This window comes from Oryza sativa, chromosome 6 (assembly GCF_034140825.1).
Source record: "Oryza sativa Japonica Group chromosome 6, ASM3414082v1".
Classification (NCBI taxonomy): domain Eukaryota; kingdom Viridiplantae; phylum Streptophyta; class Magnoliopsida; order Poales; family Poaceae; genus Oryza; species Oryza sativa.
The window spans coordinates 7,233,041-7,251,259 of NC_089040.1; the positions used below are offsets into that span (position 1 = coordinate 7,233,041).

General features: G+C 48.1%; 1 protein-coding gene, 2 long non-coding RNA genes and 1 pseudogene across 4 annotated transcripts; 2 read left to right on the top strand and 2 right to left on the bottom strand.

Moving 5' to 3' along the window:
* Positions 1 to 880, top strand: LOC136357133 (uncharacterized). Its single transcript, XR_010742228.1, has 4 exons — positions 1 to 122; positions 213 to 278; positions 369 to 500; positions 564 to 880. It is a non-coding gene; the product is annotated as an uncharacterized lncRNA (long non-coding RNA).
* Positions 881 to 2,123: 1,243 nt separating this feature from the next.
* Positions 2,124 to 5,369, bottom strand: LOC107275595 (uncharacterized; annotated as a pseudogene).
* A 7,620-nt stretch (positions 5,370 to 12,989) lies between these two features.
* LOC136357143 (uncharacterized) lies at positions 12,990 to 13,695 on the top strand. The gene is made up of 2 exons (XR_010742252.1): positions 12,990 to 13,447; positions 13,540 to 13,695. It is a non-coding gene; the product is annotated as an uncharacterized lncRNA (long non-coding RNA).
* A 14-nt stretch (positions 13,696 to 13,709) lies between these two features.
* On the bottom strand, positions 13,710 to 17,730 carry LOC107277321 (uncharacterized). Of its 2 annotated transcripts, XM_015786244.3 has the most exons (10): positions 17,508 to 17,730; positions 17,238 to 17,407; positions 17,090 to 17,152; positions 16,912 to 16,931; positions 16,763 to 16,807; positions 16,152 to 16,219; positions 15,922 to 16,055; positions 14,709 to 15,511; positions 14,199 to 14,359; positions 13,710 to 14,060 (listed from the first exon to the last, which is right to left on the bottom strand). In XM_015786244.3, exons 1-8 carry the CDS (start codon positions 17,608 to 17,610, stop codon positions 14,786 to 14,788), a joined length of 1,329 nt encoding a protein of 442 aa, XP_015641730.1. In that variant the 5' UTR covers positions 17,611 to 17,730; the 3' UTR covers positions 13,710 to 14,060; positions 14,199 to 14,359; positions 14,709 to 14,785. The 2 variants fall into 2 exon arrangements, with proteins under 2 accessions (XP_015641730.1, XP_015641733.1); XM_015786247.3 differs by lacking the exon at positions 14,199 to 14,359 and having other exon boundaries at positions 13,803 to 14,060.
* Positions 17,731 to 18,219: the final 489 nt, after the last annotated feature.

The following is an 18,219-nucleotide window of genomic DNA, read 5'->3' on the forward strand; positions in this document are numbered from 1 at the left end:
CATGCGCGTCTTCTCCTGTCGCAGCGCCGTGGACGTCGTACCTCCAGCTGGTCCGGTACAACTACGGCCTCGCGCGCCTACCGTCGGAGCAGGACCTCGACCTACGGCACCTATTTCGCACGGTACTGCTCAGCCCAGAGGTTTCTTAAGTTTTGTTTCTGTTTTTGTACGAAAACATCACCCCGTCGTAACTTGATGATCCATCCTCGCAGGACCTCGTTTGCCTTCGAGCGCCCCTAGCTTCGGATCAGTGCGACCTACAGCACCGGTTTCGCACGGTACAGTTCAGCCCAGATATTAGTTCATTTTTGTTTCAGCTTTTGCACGATTATGTCACCATGTTTTAACTGCACGTTTCCTCATCGCAGGACCTCGTCTGCCTTCGAGCGCGTTCGCAGGCACGACCGGCGCTTCCACGAGCTCCGCAGGGGCGTTCGCCACCTCTTCGAGCGCGTTCGCCAGCTCTTCCTCTCACGGAGCGTCGATCCCTCGCCCACACGGTACTTTACTTTTTATTAATACTGTTAAATACCTGTACGAAACTGATGGTCCTTGTCCAGCAGGATTTGCAGCCGGGATCTTCGGTACTGGGGCCTCTTCGTCTCACGCCGGTAGGACTGGTCCTACTAGCCAGTTCTACGACGACGACTTGCACGGTGCAGACCACCACGACGTACTAGGCTCCTCTCAGCTTGGAGGAGCTCCAGAGGCGCACACTCAGGAGCAGCCAGAGGTCACACCTGTACAGGCAGGACGGGTTGGCCGTGCCGTACCCCCGGACCAACTCACGTACTCCCACGGGCACATTAGGGCGCAGGGTAGGAGGGACAGGGGTAAGAGGCCTCGTCAGTAGTGTTCTACCTCTTCAGTCCTTATGTGACTGTTTCTTTTGGCTTACAAACTTGTAAAGCAGTACTACTTTTGCTATTACTACTGCAGTACTACTTGTGTTTGTCTCGTCTACATAGTTCTTTTCATTCATATGGTGCTAGAACAACTTATGCTCACGACAACACACTTTCGGCGCTGCACGGTAGTGTCAGATCCAGTAGCGCGCACAGTCTACAACAGCACACATGAAAAGCGGCAGCTCGAGTTATCACTATCAACTTTCGGCGCTGCCTGTTTACATAAAGTGAATCACGCCCACGCGTGATCGTCTTGTCACATCTAATGAATAATGTATCTCATTGAGTTCACATATATTGCAGTGAAAACGACGCTATATAATTGACAATCTGAAGGCAACCTCTTCATATCTTCTTTCCCACTAGCACACAACACACGAAAATGGAAGCCTATTCATTGATAATACGTAATCTAGATTTGAGATTATGTAGAACATTCTTCACTACAATTTTACATTTTGGCAGCAAACCAAATATGATCAAATGCAATTTTACCTTACCAAATATTTGGTCGTGAAGAAAAATTTGGCACTAACAATCCAAATATGCCCTAAAAATTAATAAAATATTTGTACGGTAACAATCCAAATATGCCCTAAAAAATAATAAAATTGTATTTTACCAGTCTTGGAGATTTTAATCTTGTATAGTTTTCAATATAAAAAGATTTGATAACTATTGATATTTATACAAAAATATAGAGCACAGTACAAAATCGCCCTTGCGGAGGGCGGCAAGGGGGCCGCCTGCAAAATTCCATGCCCCCTCGCCGCCCATTTGCTCCCGCACAGTACAAAATCGCCCTCGCGGAGGGCGGCAAGGGGGCCGCCTGCAAAATTCCATGCCCCCCCTCGCCGCCCATTTGCAGGCGGCCCCCCGCACAGTACAAAATCGCCCTCGCGGAGGGCGGCAAGGGGGCCGCCTGCAAATTTCGTTGACGGCCGTCGCCCGAGAGCGAACGGCCGTCTGCCACGTCATTTTCGCCGCCCTCTGGGAGGGCGATTTTTAAAAATCGCCTTCCCAGAGGGCGGTAGGCGAGTACTTCCGTCAATTTTCAAAATGGAAAATTATTTTTGTAAAACTTTTAATAAAAAAAATAAAAAATAAAAAAAATTCTGCAAATAAACGTGTGTGGGCATTAAACCGAAGAAAATTTTCAAAAATAAAAATGTTTAATTTGTTCGAACTTGGTAGATCTCATAAGAAAACTTAGTAACAGAGGAGCTCTAGCTGATGACCGATTGCTCAAAAAATTTTAGAATACAATATAATAAGTAAGCACAATACATATATTACAATTTGCAAAGTCCGTAGCCCCTATACATATACTAGACGCCTTCTCTTGCATTCCTCGTCGAAGCCGCTGGCATGATCGGCTTGCTGAGCGGCACACGCAAGCAGAGGCCTCTTCGGCGCCGCCACCGCCGCGTCCATCTGTTCCATGGCGTCGTCGGCGAGGACCTGCTCGGCCAGCTGCGCCACGGCGCCGGCTCCGGCGTTGGCGGCCGCCACGGTTCTCTTGACGCGGAGCATCTCCCGGAACGTGCACTCGTCGCCGTGACGCACCTCGAAGTCGTTCCACCGCCTCCAGAAGTCGGGGTGAGCCGTCGGGTCGGTGAAGCCGGAGGCGTAGACGTACAGCGCCCGTGCACGGTGGGCTTCGCCGAGGCCAATCTCGAGGTCGGCGAACTGGAGGCAGAGCACCCTGGCGTCCGCGTCCGGGAGGCCGCCGCCGTGGAGGATGGCCTGGTGGTATATCTCCCTCGCCTTGAGTACGCCGAACAGCGCGGTGGCCCGTGCGACGTACGCCTCGTAGACGGCGAGCTTGTCGCCGCCGGGGACGGCGGCCGCGGCCTCCTCGTACACCTTCAGGACACGCTTGGCGAGGCCGAAGTCCTCCTCGAACCTCGCGTACTGCATGTACACGGCCGCCTTCTTCTCCGCCGGCGCATGCCGGACGGCGTCGTCGAACAGGTCCCTCACCCGCTGCGGCTTGCTCGCGCCGTGCCTCTCGACGAACTTTGTCAGGTACGCCGCCCATATTGCCTCGTCGTGCGGGTACTTGAACGTCCTGACGCCGCGCTCGTAGACACGGAACGCGTCCTCGAATCGCTTGTGCTCTTGGAGGAGGGAAGCATGGCGGAGCACCAGCAGCGGCGTGATGATCCCTAGCTCGTGCATCCTATCGTACACGGCGCAGGTGGATTCCGGCGACCCGTGCGTCTCCATCAGGTCGGCGTAGAAGCACCACAGCTTGAGAGACCGATGCAGCTTTGTTTGGACGACGGTCTCGCCGACGCCGGCGGCGACCTGCCTCCTGACCTCGAGCGACGGCTCTGACGTCGCCTGCCGAATGAGCTCGATGGCCCTGTTGGCATTGTGCTGTCTCAGCTCCATCTCCGCCCACTCGCACCAAACGGCGGCGAGGTGGTCCGCCGCCTTGAAGCTCGCCTGCGTGGCTCTCCGCAACACCTCCCGCGCGCTGTCGAGGAGGCCGCGGTCCTCGTACATCTTGGCGAACGCGAGCCAGAGCGTGTGCGGCGGCGGCTTCCCCGTCGCCTTCGCCGGGTCGACGGTCTTGACGGCCTCGACGTAGGTGGCTACTTTCCTCGCGGGGTCCTCGTCGAACAGCTTGGCCCTCGCGTGCCACGCCTGCACGTCGTGCGGGTTCTGCCTGAGCTGCACGCGGTTGAGCAGCTCCGGCCGGCGTTCCAGAAGCCGCTCGAGCCTCGCGAGCGCCATGTCGCCGTCGTCGCGGTCGGCCAGCCAGCAGCCTTGACCGAGAGTGTTCTCCTCTGCGTCGCCGTGCTCCCCGAGCTCCACGTCAATCATGGCGTTCTCGAAGTGCAGGTACGCCTCGAACACCAACCGGAAGTCCTTGACGGTGGTCGCCGTGGCGACGCCCTCCTCGAACACGTCCCTTGCCTTGCCGTGGAGACCCACCCGCGCGTAGTGGCCGGCCAAACACGTCCACAGCGCGCCGGCCTCGTCGGGGAACCTGCGTACGCTGCCGCGGAGTATGGCGTCGACCGGTAGCCCGGCGACCTCCTCCGGGTGCTGCGCGAGCAGGTGGCACAGATCGAGCAGGAGCTGGCGCTTGGTCCTGCCCTTGGCCGAGACGAAGCAGTCATCGTTGACGGCCGCGGCGAGGTGATCAGCGGCTTCTCGCCATCGGCCAGCGGAGACAAGGAAGGCGATGAAGTGCTCGGCGTGGGCGGGGTCGAATTGGAGGTGGCGGCGGAGGACGCGGATGGCGGTGGGAACGGGGCAGCCGGGGAGGGAGGCGAGGCGGAGGAGGAGCGGCCACATGCGGTGGTGCTGCGTGACGGGCAGCGAGCGGAGCGCGCGGTCGAGGGCTCGGCGAGCGCGGGTGAGGAGGCGCTGGTCGAGGAGAGCCGAGAAGTACATGTGCCACACGCGCGGCATCCGCGACATGCCCGCGGCGAGCGAGCGCTCGAAGGCGGAGTTGAGGGCGGCGTGGGCGCGGTGGGCGACGGGCATGGCGCGCGCGGCGTCGGCGAGCTCCGTGAGGTACGCGTGCCACAGCTTGTAGGAGCCCGGGAGAGCCCGCAGAGCGCGCTCGTAGATGACCGAGCGCTTCGCCAGCGGCGCCGAGCGGATGGCCGACAGGTAGCGCGTCCAGCACCGTAGCCGGAACGGTTCGCGCAGGACGTCCTCCTCGTATGGAACGTCCTCCGGCGAGATCATCATCGCCGCCACCATCTCTCTAACTCTTTTGACTGATGAAGGGCCGGTCTATCTTCTCTTCTCGTCTCGTCTGATCGTTGCGTTGCGCTGGATTTGGATGGGCGATTGTCGACGAGGCGGCACGAACCCCAGATTTATAGAGAAGGATGACCGGTACGAGCCCGAGTCGGTTTCCACTTCCAGCATTCCGCGTGAACGCCAGAAGCCCAGAAGTCGGTGCCCCCCTCGGGGTTGCGAACAGGAGTCGTACTCCGACTCGCTGGCCCATGTTCCCCGTTGCCCCGCTCGTCAAGTCGTCATTGGGCAGTACAAATATCAAGGCAAAAGCCCTGCTAATCAGCTAATGTAAAATCTTATTTTAATCTTATCTTATCTTAATCTATACCTACACCTATACCTATACCTACTTTTTTAATTAAAAAATAAGCTAATTTTTCATCCGTCATTAAAACATGGGCCCACGCGATATTTCACCACTAAGAGCAAGTTTAATAGTATAGCTAACTACTAGCTCTAATTCATTTATAGCCAATCTAACAGCTCATTTATACAATAGTTATATACTACACTATTAATATCTGGTCCCACTTGTCATACACACACTGCGTCTTGGAGTCCGTACTACAGCTAGCTACAAATCTGTAGCTCGCTGCCCTTCTCTCTTCTCATTTATCTACTTAAAATATATTTGCAGCTGGCTTATAGCCTGCTATTGTACTTGCTCTAATCCGCGAGTCCAGACACGTGACAGCGATCTCTAAGGGAGTGTTTGGCAAATGGGAAAGGGAAATGATTTCCCACCCATCTTTAAATCTTAACCATTCATTCTCCCTTTTCCATTTAATCCTAACCCTTCATTCATTTCCCAATCCCAATCTCACCCCCTATTTTCCATTATCCAAACACATCCTAACGCTCTGCAAATAAAAAGAGGAAGCTGGCAAGTAGCTCGGCCAAAGCAGAAGCAGACCGGCCCAACAAAAAAACAAACATAGCCCAGCAGCCAGCCCACGGAGCAGAGGAGTAGCAACCCAGCACAGTACTGCGCGACATGTAGCAACCGAGCATTGTAGCACGAATAATACCACCTCACTTATCTAGCTTGGGCAGCACTAGATTAAATAGGAGGTTTGCCAGAGGCTACTAACACTGATAAAGTTTGGAACCATGCTGTCGAGCGAGCGATTGCTCGGACAACGGGCCTAGATCAGTGCATCAAAGCAAGATGTTTTTGTTGTTTTCCCTAGATCAGCTAGATCAGTGCATCAAAGCAATATCAGATCCCTAGATCAGTGCATCAAAGCAAGATCGGATCTGCTTGCACGGCGTGTACGGCGTAGAAAGATAACAAAGTAGATCAGTGCATCAAAGCAAGATCGGATCTGCTTGCACGCCTATGTTTTTGTTGTCTTCCCAAGGTCAGTGCACGGCGTAGAAATAAAGAGATCAAAATATCAAAGCAAGATTGGATCTGCGGGACCCTACTCCTGTGTTTTGTTGTCTTCCCTAAATCAGGTTTTGTTGTCTTCCCTTGTGTTTTGTTGTCTTCCCTAAATCAGGTTTTGTTGTCTTCCCTAGATCAGTGCACAGCGTAGAAAGAGATCAAAGCAAGATTCTGTGTTTCGTTGTCTTCCCTAGAACAGTGCATGGCGTAGAAAGAGATCAAAGCAAGATCGGATCTGCGGGACCCTACTCCTATGTTTTGTTGTCTTCCCAAGATCAGTGCATGGCGTAGATCAGTGCACGACGTAGAAAGAGAAGATCAGTGCACGGCGTAGAAAGGGATCAAAGCAAGATCCTGTGTTTTGTTGTCTTCCCTAGATCAGTGCACGGCGTAGAAAGAGATCAAAGCAAGATCGGATCTGCAAGACCCTACTCCTGTGTTTTGTTGTCTTCCCTAGATCAGTACACGACGTAGAAAGAGAAGATCATTGCACGGCGTAGAAAGAGATCAAAGCAAGATCCAGTGTTTTGTTGTCTTCCCTAGATCAGTGCACGGCTTAGAAATGTGTTAGTGTTTTGTTGTCTTCCCTACATCAGTGCACGGCGTAGAAATGTGTTTTGTTGTCTTCCCTAGATCAGTGTACTCCTGTGTTTTGTTGTATTCCCTAGATCAGTGCACGGCGGGACCCTACTCCTGTGTTTTGTTGTCTTCCCTAGATTAGTGCATGACGTAGAAAGAGATCAAAGCAAGATCGGATCTGCGGGACCCGAGCTCCGACTAGGGAGACACAGGAATTATGCAGGTTCAGCCAAAGGTGTAATACCCTACTCCTGTGTTTTATGTTGGTGTAGTTGTCTTCCCTAGATCAGTTGAATACAATACAGGTTCAGCCAGAGGTATAATATTGTACTCCTGTGTGTTTTGTATTGGTTTAGTTGTCTTCCCTAGATAAGGAATTATATAGGTTCAGCCGGAGGTGTAATGCCTAGTCCTGTGTTTTGCGTTGGTGTAGTTTTCTTCCCTAGATCAGCTAAATACAATACAGGTTCATCCAAAGATGCAATATCCTACTCCTGTGTTTTGTAATGGTTTAGTTGTCTTCCCTAGATCGGGAATTATATAGGTTTAGCTAGAGGTGTAATACCCTACTTGTGTGTTTCGTGTTGGTGTAGTTGTCTTCTCTAGATCAGCTGAATACAATACAGGTTCAGCCAGAGGTGTAATACCCTACTCCATCCGGCTGCTTTATTTAACATGACTGGGTGTCGTCGCGCGCCATCATCGGCTTTGTCTATCACCCGCCAGCATGCCACGCGGAGGGCGGGTCCACCATGATTCATGGGTATTCAGTTGAATACCCAAAATTTTTGACAAAAAAAAATTCATATATGTAATATATATTTCATATGTATATGAAAAAAAATATGTAAAATAGACTTGTTTCTTCAGAGAAGCCCGACTTAGCACCATCCCATCCCACCTCCGTCCTCTCCTCGGCTGGTCGGCCCATTGGCCCAATAGCCCATATCAGCAAAAGGGAATAATGAAACCCTAACCTCTCCTTCCCATTCGATCTTCTCCCTGGCGGCCTCCCGACCCTGATTCCCGACTCCCGACGGCGCACGGGCACAGCGACAGCGGACTAGCGGAGGCGCGTCGGGGTCGCAGCATCGCCTCCCAACCCCGATGGCGGCGGCGCCCAGCTGGCTGCCAAGCTGCTGCAGCTCCACGGCTACCCAGTGGCCACGCCCGCGCCCCCGGGCTGCCGCCTGCCGCGAAGGGCGCCATCCGCCCATCCCCTATGGCGCCCACGCGCCGCCGCCCCTGTGGGCTGTGGCGCCCAAGTGCCCACGCAGCCGCGCTCCGTGCTCCGGCCTCCTCTGTCCTCTCCACCACTCCACCGCGCCAAACGCCCAGACGGCTGGACCCAGATGAAGGTAAAACTGGTTAGGAACATTTTGGTAATTAGGTTCGAATAGGATTTAGGAGTTTCGGATTTATAGTTCCTAGTTGAATCCAGGATGGTTCATTTTATTTAGGATTTGAATCCAGCCATACAGGGATGGTTCATGGTTTATGGATGAACAATTGAACTTTGAAACTTGTGATTCACTGATTTGTGAGGCTTTGTAGCAGAGTTAGTGCACATATTTAGCAGAGTTAGCATGGTTAATACTTAAATTAGAAGACCGTAGTGTTGTTTTGTAGGTTTGAAACATGAAGAGGAAAGTGAAGGATAAAGACATCGTCACTTATTTTCAAAATATCAAGAAACGAAAAGTCTCTCTAAATTGTAAGATTTCTTATCATTTTTCCATTTTCTATGCTTTATAAATTTGACATGTTTTGTCAATTAATACTTTAGTACTGTACTTTAAAATATGCTTAACATATTTAATTTATGGTCAATTCTATGAATCTATGACTTTACAACTCGTTCGCTCACTACGAAGAAACATTTCATCTAGTTGACTTGAACCCCATTCAACTCAACTCGATTTCAGGTTTTGAATAAATCCCTGATGGACGGAAGGGAGCGGGAGTCAGCTCCCTTCCTATGAAAGACACGCATCATGCTTATACCATTATATATTATACAACTATTAGACTTTGTGTTGGAAAAAAATATCTCTTCCAATTTCGAATACCCAAGTTGAAAATCCTGGGCCCGCCCCACGCCTGACATCGCGAAGTGGCGAAGATGTGTGTGCAGACTCACCGAAGGAGATTCGTCCCTACGTTTTGCCGTTTGGTGATTCTCTGAGGTGACAACTGACAACAAGTGAGTGGCCCTCCTGTCACATCGGATGTATAGACACTAATTTAAAGTATTAAATATAAACTAGTAAAAAACTAATTTCATAAATGAGAGCTAATCCGCGAGACGAATTTTTTAAGCCTAATTAATCCATAATTAGCAAATGTTTACTGTAGCATCACATAGGCTAATCATGGATTAATTAGGCTACGAATTAGCTCAAGGTTATGGAATGTGTTTTGTAATTATCTATGTTTAATACTCTAAATTAGCGTCAAACATCCGATGTCACAGGGCCGTATCGAACGGAATAATGTACCGAGGAGCTAAGCAATTTCAGAAAACAAAAACATGTGCATGACAAAAAGGAAATAATAAATTTTAAGTGGCCTAGCAAAAGTGCCTGCGCGATGCAACAAGAACAGATTTATGATTGCAATCAAACTCCACATACTCCAATAAATTCAGGTTTCTGTAATTCTTTTAGGTGATGAAAATTCAGGTTTCTGTAATTCTTTTAGGTGATGGGCAGCGGCTTCAGTAATTAATCAAACTCTAGACAAAAAAGTAAACAAAATTCAAGCATAATCCTCACAGTTAAAACCAAACCGAGATCGAAGCTGTGGTTGTTTATAGGGACAATTTGAACCAAGCCACACAAATTTTGCAAAATTTGTGATATGCCACCCTAACCCCTTGTTTATAATTTATAATATATTGCAGTACTGGTCTATTCATTCCACTAGAGCGAATCAAAAGATATAAACAGTGCTGTAACTGAATGCAAGTTTATGTAAGGCAGACAACTTAGGGTTATAAGAAAAATAGCACTAAATTTCATAAAACCCCACCTAATATGATTCAAATCTCTACTATTATAAAAATCAAAGATATTTTTGCCGGTATTTTGGTACGTCATCCGTGTATGAGTCGGTTTTTAAATTCGTTTGCTTTTGGAAATACATATCCGTATTTGAGTCGGTTTTTAAGATCGTTCACTTTTGGCAAATACAGAAGAAATCATATAAGAAATCTGTTTTAAAAAACTCGCATACTAACTTGAGACGATCGAACTCCTAACTACAGCTCATGATTTTCTAAAAATATATATCCAAGCGAACTTCCACAGTGAATTTTATCTTTACTAAACCATATAACAATAATAAAATTAAAATAGACTTCACCCGTTGCAACGCACGGGCATTTTTTTTCTAGTTACATAAAACCATAGGAATTTTGACATGTGACACATAACTCAGGGAATTATGGTCCTAAAGTTTCATAAAACCATATCATTAACTATTTTGACATATTTCTATATCAAAATTTTATAAAATAGATGTAACATTAATACGATGGATAATTTGTCATAAATTTGAGATGTGATTGTACAACTCAAATATGTATTAGATCAAATTTAAAATGATTAATATTGTGGTTTGTGAAACTTTAGTATCATAATACCTAGGTTATGTGTCACAAGCCAAAATTTCTATGATTTTATGTAATTTGGACCATAGTATATGTGGTTTTCTAAAATTTACGATTATATATATGATCCCAGAGGGAAGAGGGAAGATGAAACAACAGAAATAAAGAATGAAGAGTAAATTTCACAAAACTACATGTTTTGTGGTCCAAGTTGCAGAAAATCACACGCACTTTGACACTTGGCACTTGAGTACATATATTTTGGTTGTGTAGTACTACACTATCGATGTATAGATTTACCCGCGAGATGATGTGGTTGTTTCACCTAGGACGAGGACATGGCATCCTATTACCAGCCATTGCACGAAATTAATATGATGCCACGTCCTCATACTAGATGAAACAACCACATCATATCACGGGTGAATCCATTCATCGATAGTGTGGTTTTGTGAAACTAAACTCCCAAAATATATGTACTTAAGTGGCAAGTGTCAAAATGTATGTGGTTTTCTACAACTTGAACCATAAAACATGTAGTTTTGTGAAATTTACTCAAGAATGAATGAGGATGGTTTTGGATGGGGAGCTGGTGTGCTTAGTAGGGCCAAGCAAGCTGGTGTGCTTAGTAGGGCCAAGCAAGGCAGCCCCCGATCTGAATAGGGGTGTGCGTACCCACTCATTAGTATTCCTTTTGCTCCCTCCGCCGCGGCACCGCCATGGTTGAGGTTTGCCCTATTGAACCTAGGGTGTGTTTAGTTCACGCTAAAATTGAAAGTGTGGCTGAAATTGAAATGATGTGACGGAAAAGTTGGAAGTTTGTGTGTGTAGGAAAGTTTTGATGTGATGGAAAAGTTGGAAGTTTGAAGAAATATTTCGGATCTAAACATGGCCCTACTTATTTTTTGGTGCACAACACAAAGTACACATAGAAAATAAATTTAATTTCATATGTTGTAACGCACGGACATCTTTGCTAGTAATAATCTTAACTAATTAAAAAATCTGCAACTTTCCAATCGTCACAAAATTTTTCGACTGTTAATCCGCACTAATTTTTCATCCATACGAGCTAATCGCTGCGCTAATTTTCCGTCCGTGGTGTTTTTTTTGGGGAATAAATTCACCGGAGGTCCCTCAACTTAACAGCGAGGTTTTTTGAGGTCCCTTAACCACAAAATTAGAAAATTTCACCCCTATACTATACAAAACCGTCTAATTTAGGTCCTAAGGCAGTATATATGTCTGGTTTTGGTTTTGCTGACGTGGTATCCTAGTTAGAAAAAAATAATAGAATAAATATGTGAGGGCCCACATGTCAGTACATGTCAGTGAGAGAAAATGATGTGGGCCCACATCTCTTTTTTTCTTTTCTTTTTCTCTTCTCTTCTCAACTTCTCACACGCGGGTAGACGTGGGTGTGCGGTGACGGCGGAGCGGGCGCGGCTTCCGGCGCAGTGGGGAGAGATACAGCAGTCGCCGCGGCAGCGGCTGAGAGCGGAGTCGGCTGTTGAATGAACAACACAGCTAGATTGATAGAATTGTTGACGCTTTTCGTAATTTCAAGCAATCGATAACTTGCGTGATGGCAAATCATAAGAACGCAACCATGGCAACCACATCGATGTATATCACAGCAATTCAATTCATGAAATACTTCAGAGCGTGGGATGATGCCCTTACGCGGATGAGGAGAGGGAAGTTGCCGCGGGCGAAGCGGCCGGCCCAGCAGTTGAGCACGGCGTCGACAGCGCCGGCCTCGGCGCGCGGGATCGCGAGCACGCGCGCGGCGGCCTCCAACACCTTCCAGTCCCGCTGCCACCGGCTCCCCTCCACGCGCAGGCGGTGGCGCGCGGGGAACGCCACGGCGCCCACGCCCTCCACCTCGGCGCGGGCCTCGCGCTGGCCCCGGTCGTAGTCCACGGACACGGCGGGGCGGCGCTCCGCCCACTCCGGCGGCGTGGCGCCCGCGGCGGTCGTGAGGGCGCACGGACCACGCGCGTCCGGGCAGTTGACGCCGTCGAGTCGGGCGTCGCCGCCGGTGAGCGCGGCAGCGGCGGAGCAGCGGAAGACATCGCGGCGGGTGGTGGAGGGGAGAGACTATAGAGGCTCCACCATTGGGGCAGCTCCGCCGCATCTCCGGATGGGGAGAGGCGGTCACGCCGGCCGACTCTCTCCCCTTCTCTGGCGCCGGCCGCCTCCACTCCCCCTCTCCCGCTTCTTCCCCGCGCGCCGCAGCGCCCGCTGCGCTCGCCGCCGCGCCCGCTCCGCCGTCGGCCGCACACCCGCATCTGCCCGCCTGCGCGTGAGAAGTTGAGAAGAGAAGAGAAAAATAAAGGAAAATGGAGAAGCGGGGCCCAAATTATTTTCTCTCACTGACATGTGGGCCCCGCATTTTTATTTTATTATTTTTGCTAACTATGATGCCACATCAGCGAAACCAGGCATATATACTATCATGGGACCTAAATTAGACCGTTTTGTATAGTTTAGGGGTGAAGATTTCTGATTTTATGGTTAAAGGACTTAAAAAAATCTTGCTGGTAACTTGAGTAATCTCCGGTGAACTTATTCCTTTTTTTTTAAATGCACCGGTTACACTTGCGAACCGGTCCACTTGCGAAACGGCTTGGATCGGGCCACACCGGCCCACACCCTGCGTCCCTACCTCGCACTCGCGCAGTCTCTCCAAACCCTTGCGCCCCTCATATAATGAGCCACCTCCCTTCCCGGCTACTCCGCGATGGCGATTCCCGTCGCCGTCGGCCACCGCTGCTGAATCCCCTCCCGTCCCCCTCACTCTCGCCGACGTGCGCTCGCGCCCGCCTCCTCTTCCTCTGAGTCCTCTCTCAGCATCGCCGCTAGAGAAGCCGGATTTGGCCATGCTGAGCCGGGATGGAGATCCAGGCCTGTGCTGACTTCAACGAGGATTGGAGGACCGAGCAGCACCAAGTCCACCGCTGTGAGCAGCAACAAGAAGGCCTGCGCCACGACTTCTTGCTCCTTGCCATATGCACAAGACATGCTCCGACGTAGCGGCGAAAGAGGTGGTAGTAGGGGAAGTGCGACAAGCCAACAAATCGGTATAGGAGGATGTGCTGGTAGCAGATGAATAGGAGGAAAAGGAGGAGGTGCTGGGCCAAGATCACATGGCCATTGACGATGACGAACCTGCGAAATCAACAACTCCGTATCAAGGCAAGACTCAATTATTTCAAATACTTCCAGTTTTTGCTATCTCGCTGATTTCATAGATGAATTTAAGGTTGATTCTTTATTTCTTTTCATAGATGGCTTAAGATGCAGGTCGCTGTCACAACGTCCGGTGTGCGAGACGGGTAACATGAGGTACACGTCTTCAGTGTAAAACTGAGACAAGTAAGAAACAAATATATTCATAATGCTATTCGACTCAAAAATAAACGAATGCCACTATATAAGCTAAATATGAGGATGCCAATTCTCCAGAGGTAATTTTTGGACCATAATCTTGCTGATACTAAGGGAAACAAAATGCATGAACTTTCAAAGTTTCATGCCAATGCCCAGGAGGTCATAAGTAGGCCATGTTGCAATGTATATCATGAAGACATGATCAAGGAAGATAATCAATATGTTTACACGGTAAACCAAACAAAGAAAATACTAGATCGCAGTTTCATCAGAAAAAACTGGACAAGAAAAGCAGTAGTTGATCAGCAGTTCAGCACTCTATTGGCATGTCCAGTTATCATCAGATAGTGCATTCTCCTGGATTAGCACTGGTCGGCTTACTTAGTACATGATACTTCTTTCTGTTCAATCAGCAAACCTACAATATAGACAAGTACATATAATAAGACTACAGGAACAAAGTAGTTGCCTACTGATGTGTAAAACCCTACAAAAGAAGACATAAACATCCTAGGATTAGCAAGGGAGTATCACAATTCAAAAGAAGAGTACCTACATGGCAAGTCAATAATCATTTCAGAAGGTGAAGAAAGTAATTTGGACTTATGGGACATCAGGAAGAGTACTGGCATCACTTTTCCCGCTTCATTTTTAGCTCATGGGAATGGACTCTAATACTCTGTTACTTTTCCATCCTTTGTGTAGAGCATAATTCATCTGCCACAAGTGTCAAAGTAATCATGCCATCTTATTTTTCCTAAGCATTTCACCCCAAATAGCTGCTATGCGGAGCAAATAATACAATCTGGACTAGTACCATGATAATGAAAGTGTAACAGTTTCTGGCAGCACCATTATGTTTTTTCACTAAGGATCACAATAACCATTGGCTTCCTACACAGCATAGGTACCTAATGCAGTTTGAATTAAAACACAACAAGAACAAATGATTTTACCACTAGCACTAGAGCATCACTTCTGTATGAGACATTTCATGTCTAATGTGTGGATTGGGAACCTATCTTTCTTTCTTGAAGTTGATGAATGCAGAGGAGAGTAATCATACCTTTTGTTACCCCTGAATGTCTTTTACTGGGAGTTCATATCGGCAAACTGGACAGGTATGTTGTGCCAAGAGCCACTTCAGTATGCATTGCATATGGAATACGTGTTGACAAGGGAGGCGTGCACATGACATCTATATTTTGTAGCAAGCGTGCTTTTGCAGATGGAGCATTCTGTGTCCTTCTCCTTGCAAACAAATATCAGGGGAAGGTTGAGTAGGAAACTCCTTGATGTTGGAAACGTCCCCATTGTCAGTAATGGCTGTCCAAGAGCAGCTAGCATTCGAACCATGGCTCTTTCCTCCTCATCAAACAAAGTGATGAGGCGGTTCGCTTTCTGATCATTGGCCAGTAAGATTTGACCCTCTATCATCAACTCCTCCTCCTCCTCTAGAGCGAGCCCAGTAATTGGCGCAATCATTGCTTCCCAAGAAGGACCTCCTATCACATACTCATCCTGAATGGTATGAAGCTCAATGTAGGACCCCTGACTGCTGGTTGTAGCTGTATCATCATTGTCACTTTCATTGGCATCGCCATCAATACACAAGGGACCCTTTCTTTGGGGTATCTCCAAATCAGGAAGTGGAGGTAATGTAGATAGTGGCTGGTCAGAGGCATATATATTTTGGCCATTGTTGACAGAAGTGGATGCCACCAAAATGCGTGAAGTGGATGGTCCTAACGGCAGTAACTCTAAAATGGTCTCATCATCGCTAAAAGTAGAGCCTTCATCGCTGCTCTCAAACTTGCCTGTGGAACGGAGGAAGGTAAAGCCTTTTCTGTGACATTCTTTGCCTGTCACCTGCAACCAAGCCAAAAATACTCAGTTTTTTTACCAATGCAAAAAACATAACTCCTTAAGCACTAGCTTCTTGATTAGTGCGAGATAAAGAACTACTAAAACCCTCCATCTCAATAAGCCAAGGCTGAAAAATAAACTACAATGAAAAAACCCCAATATCAACTCTAAAATTAAGTTTCAAACTTCAAATTTTGGCTGCGGTTGATAAGCCAACAAGCAGATGATGAGAGTCCAAATGTTCTAAAAACCCATGTTATAGCGATTTATCAGCAGATGCATACCCCAGAAAGTAGTAAGTATTTTTAGCTCCATGTTTTCAAATGCCAGATGTGGTTATTCATAATCATTATTTGCATGTACAAAGTGTTCTTTGAGATATGATGCAGCATTTGGGGGAAATAGAGATGAACCTTATCATGATCGTCTTTTTCATATTGTTCTTCAAAGAGAGACCTCTCAGAATCAGCATTGCTCACATTTCCATTCAACTCTTCGAAACTACCTTCTAACTCAATGACCTCACTCCAATCCGTGACCTGTTGGCCTGGAAAGGTGAACATCTCAGTAACAAACTTATGTATGCAACTTCAAACACAATTCTGGGACATCATTATGTATGCATCGTGACTTCCTTGCTTACCTTCTCCTGATGACAGCTCAGAGCACTTCTTACCATTTAATTCTACAGAAACCATCTGCTGGAACTTCCTGCACAAGACGAATATTGTTTACCTTTTGATAATCAACAAGAAGGTCTTATAAGAAAATTTTCACCTAGCAAAGCAAATGCAAATGGACATAAAAAAGCAAATAATCAGTGCTACTGACTGTTGAATTGTTTGGAAGCACCAAAACCAACTTGGTAGTATCCTTCCATATAGGTAGTCAACCTCCATACTAATGAGTGCTAACCATGCCAAAAAAGAAAAAAAAAGAAACATCTGAATTCTGAAAGTAGGTGTTATTACCACGAGTCCCCCAGTAACAAAAACCTGAAGCATTTTCATTCCCTTATGATCCTTAGTTCATGCATATCAGGAATTTCGAGATCGAGACAATACATCCATTGATACCCTTATCCAAGCCCTAAACTAAGGTTTTAATACAGACTAACATATATGTTTTTAGAGTATCAAGCTGGCTCCAAGCAAAGAAGCAAGAGATGCAGCATCTGTTGTAGCAAATCCAATGTGCAACTATACAACATGCGAAAATCCTCACAGATTCAACGGCAGGACAAACATTGCTTACCTTATCTTTGTGTTTAACTGATCCATCTGGCTGATGAACTCATCCCTGCAAGGAGCAAGTTGCATGTCTTAGCTGTTTGCAACCAAGTATTCACCAAAATGCATTCAATAGACCAGCAGCAGGGCAATCAACAAAACTCCCGTACTCACCTCTCAATGTCTCCCTTGCCCTTTTGGAGACATTATATCAAACACCAAGAGCGCAGCACCATTTCCCAATTGCAATGTTACAGAAACATAAGCAAATCAGCGCGTCACATTTAAACAAAAAAAAATCGAACAGCGAATATTACTGCAAACCGCAGATGAAACCCCAAAATTTACTGACCTTAAGCGCGTCCAGATCAGAGCGCACCTGCGATATTTCCTCCTGGAGGTGCGAGATCGTCGCCTAAACGCACCGAAACGAAATAAACCCAATCGAATCAGGCGAAACTGGCCGTAATCGAGGAGAGATGAGGAAGAGAGGTAGAGACCTCGAGCCCGTGGATGGACACCACGGCGATGGCGACCTGCACCTGGTTCCCGCCGAGCTCCTGCTCCGCGTCCTCCCGCGCGCGCTTCGCGGTCTCGAGCTCCGCCGCGGCCGCGTCGTAGGCAGAGCGCACGCCGTCGAGCCGCAGCTTCAGGACGGACATGCCGCGCTCTGCACGGAGGCCACGGATCAGCCTAGCCGATGACGCGAAACACTGGAGCAGCCTAGCTCAGCGGCGGCCCCGCGGCGAGGCAGGTCGGAACTAGCTTACCGCCGTGGGACTCGTCGGTGGCGAAGTCGCGGACCATCGAGGGCCAGGAGGGGAGCTTCTTCTGGGGCTCGCCGCTCGCCCCCGCCGCCGCCGACGCAACCATGAAGAGAGGGTGGAGAGGAGAGCAGAGAGGCGACGCGCGGGGGACGCCCTTCCCGAAGCTTCTAGAATATTCGGGAGCGGTTCCCGCCTCGAGATGAGGGAGAGGGCCTTCTGCGCTACTGGAGAAAGAGGCCCAGTAATTGGTTCCTATTTATAGCCGTCATCGGAAGCCACTTGGGCCGGTATACCGATCGAGAAAATATATAGGTACAAGTTCACTTGAGGTCCCTCATCTTAACGTCGACTCGTCGAGTTCAAATTATCCTTAAACTGCAATACTATACTGGAGTATATAACACGTCACTCAAACTTACAAAGCCGGTGTTCCGTAGCCAAAAACCATCTACGAGCTTTTAGTGCTATGTAGACGCCATATGGACGTAAAGTGAACTTTTTTGCTCCTAGAATTTAGATAAAGCACTGGGCCGACTTGTCCATGGCCGAAGTCGTTACAGGCCAATTTAAGCTCGGAAAAAGTACATAGTTCGTCCTCTTGTCATTGGTGACAAAATCATCCCACAACCGTAAAACTAGATACATGTCATCCCTCAGCTTATAAAACCAGATCACTTTAGGTTCTCAGACGGTTTTGACCCTAGTTTTGTTCAAC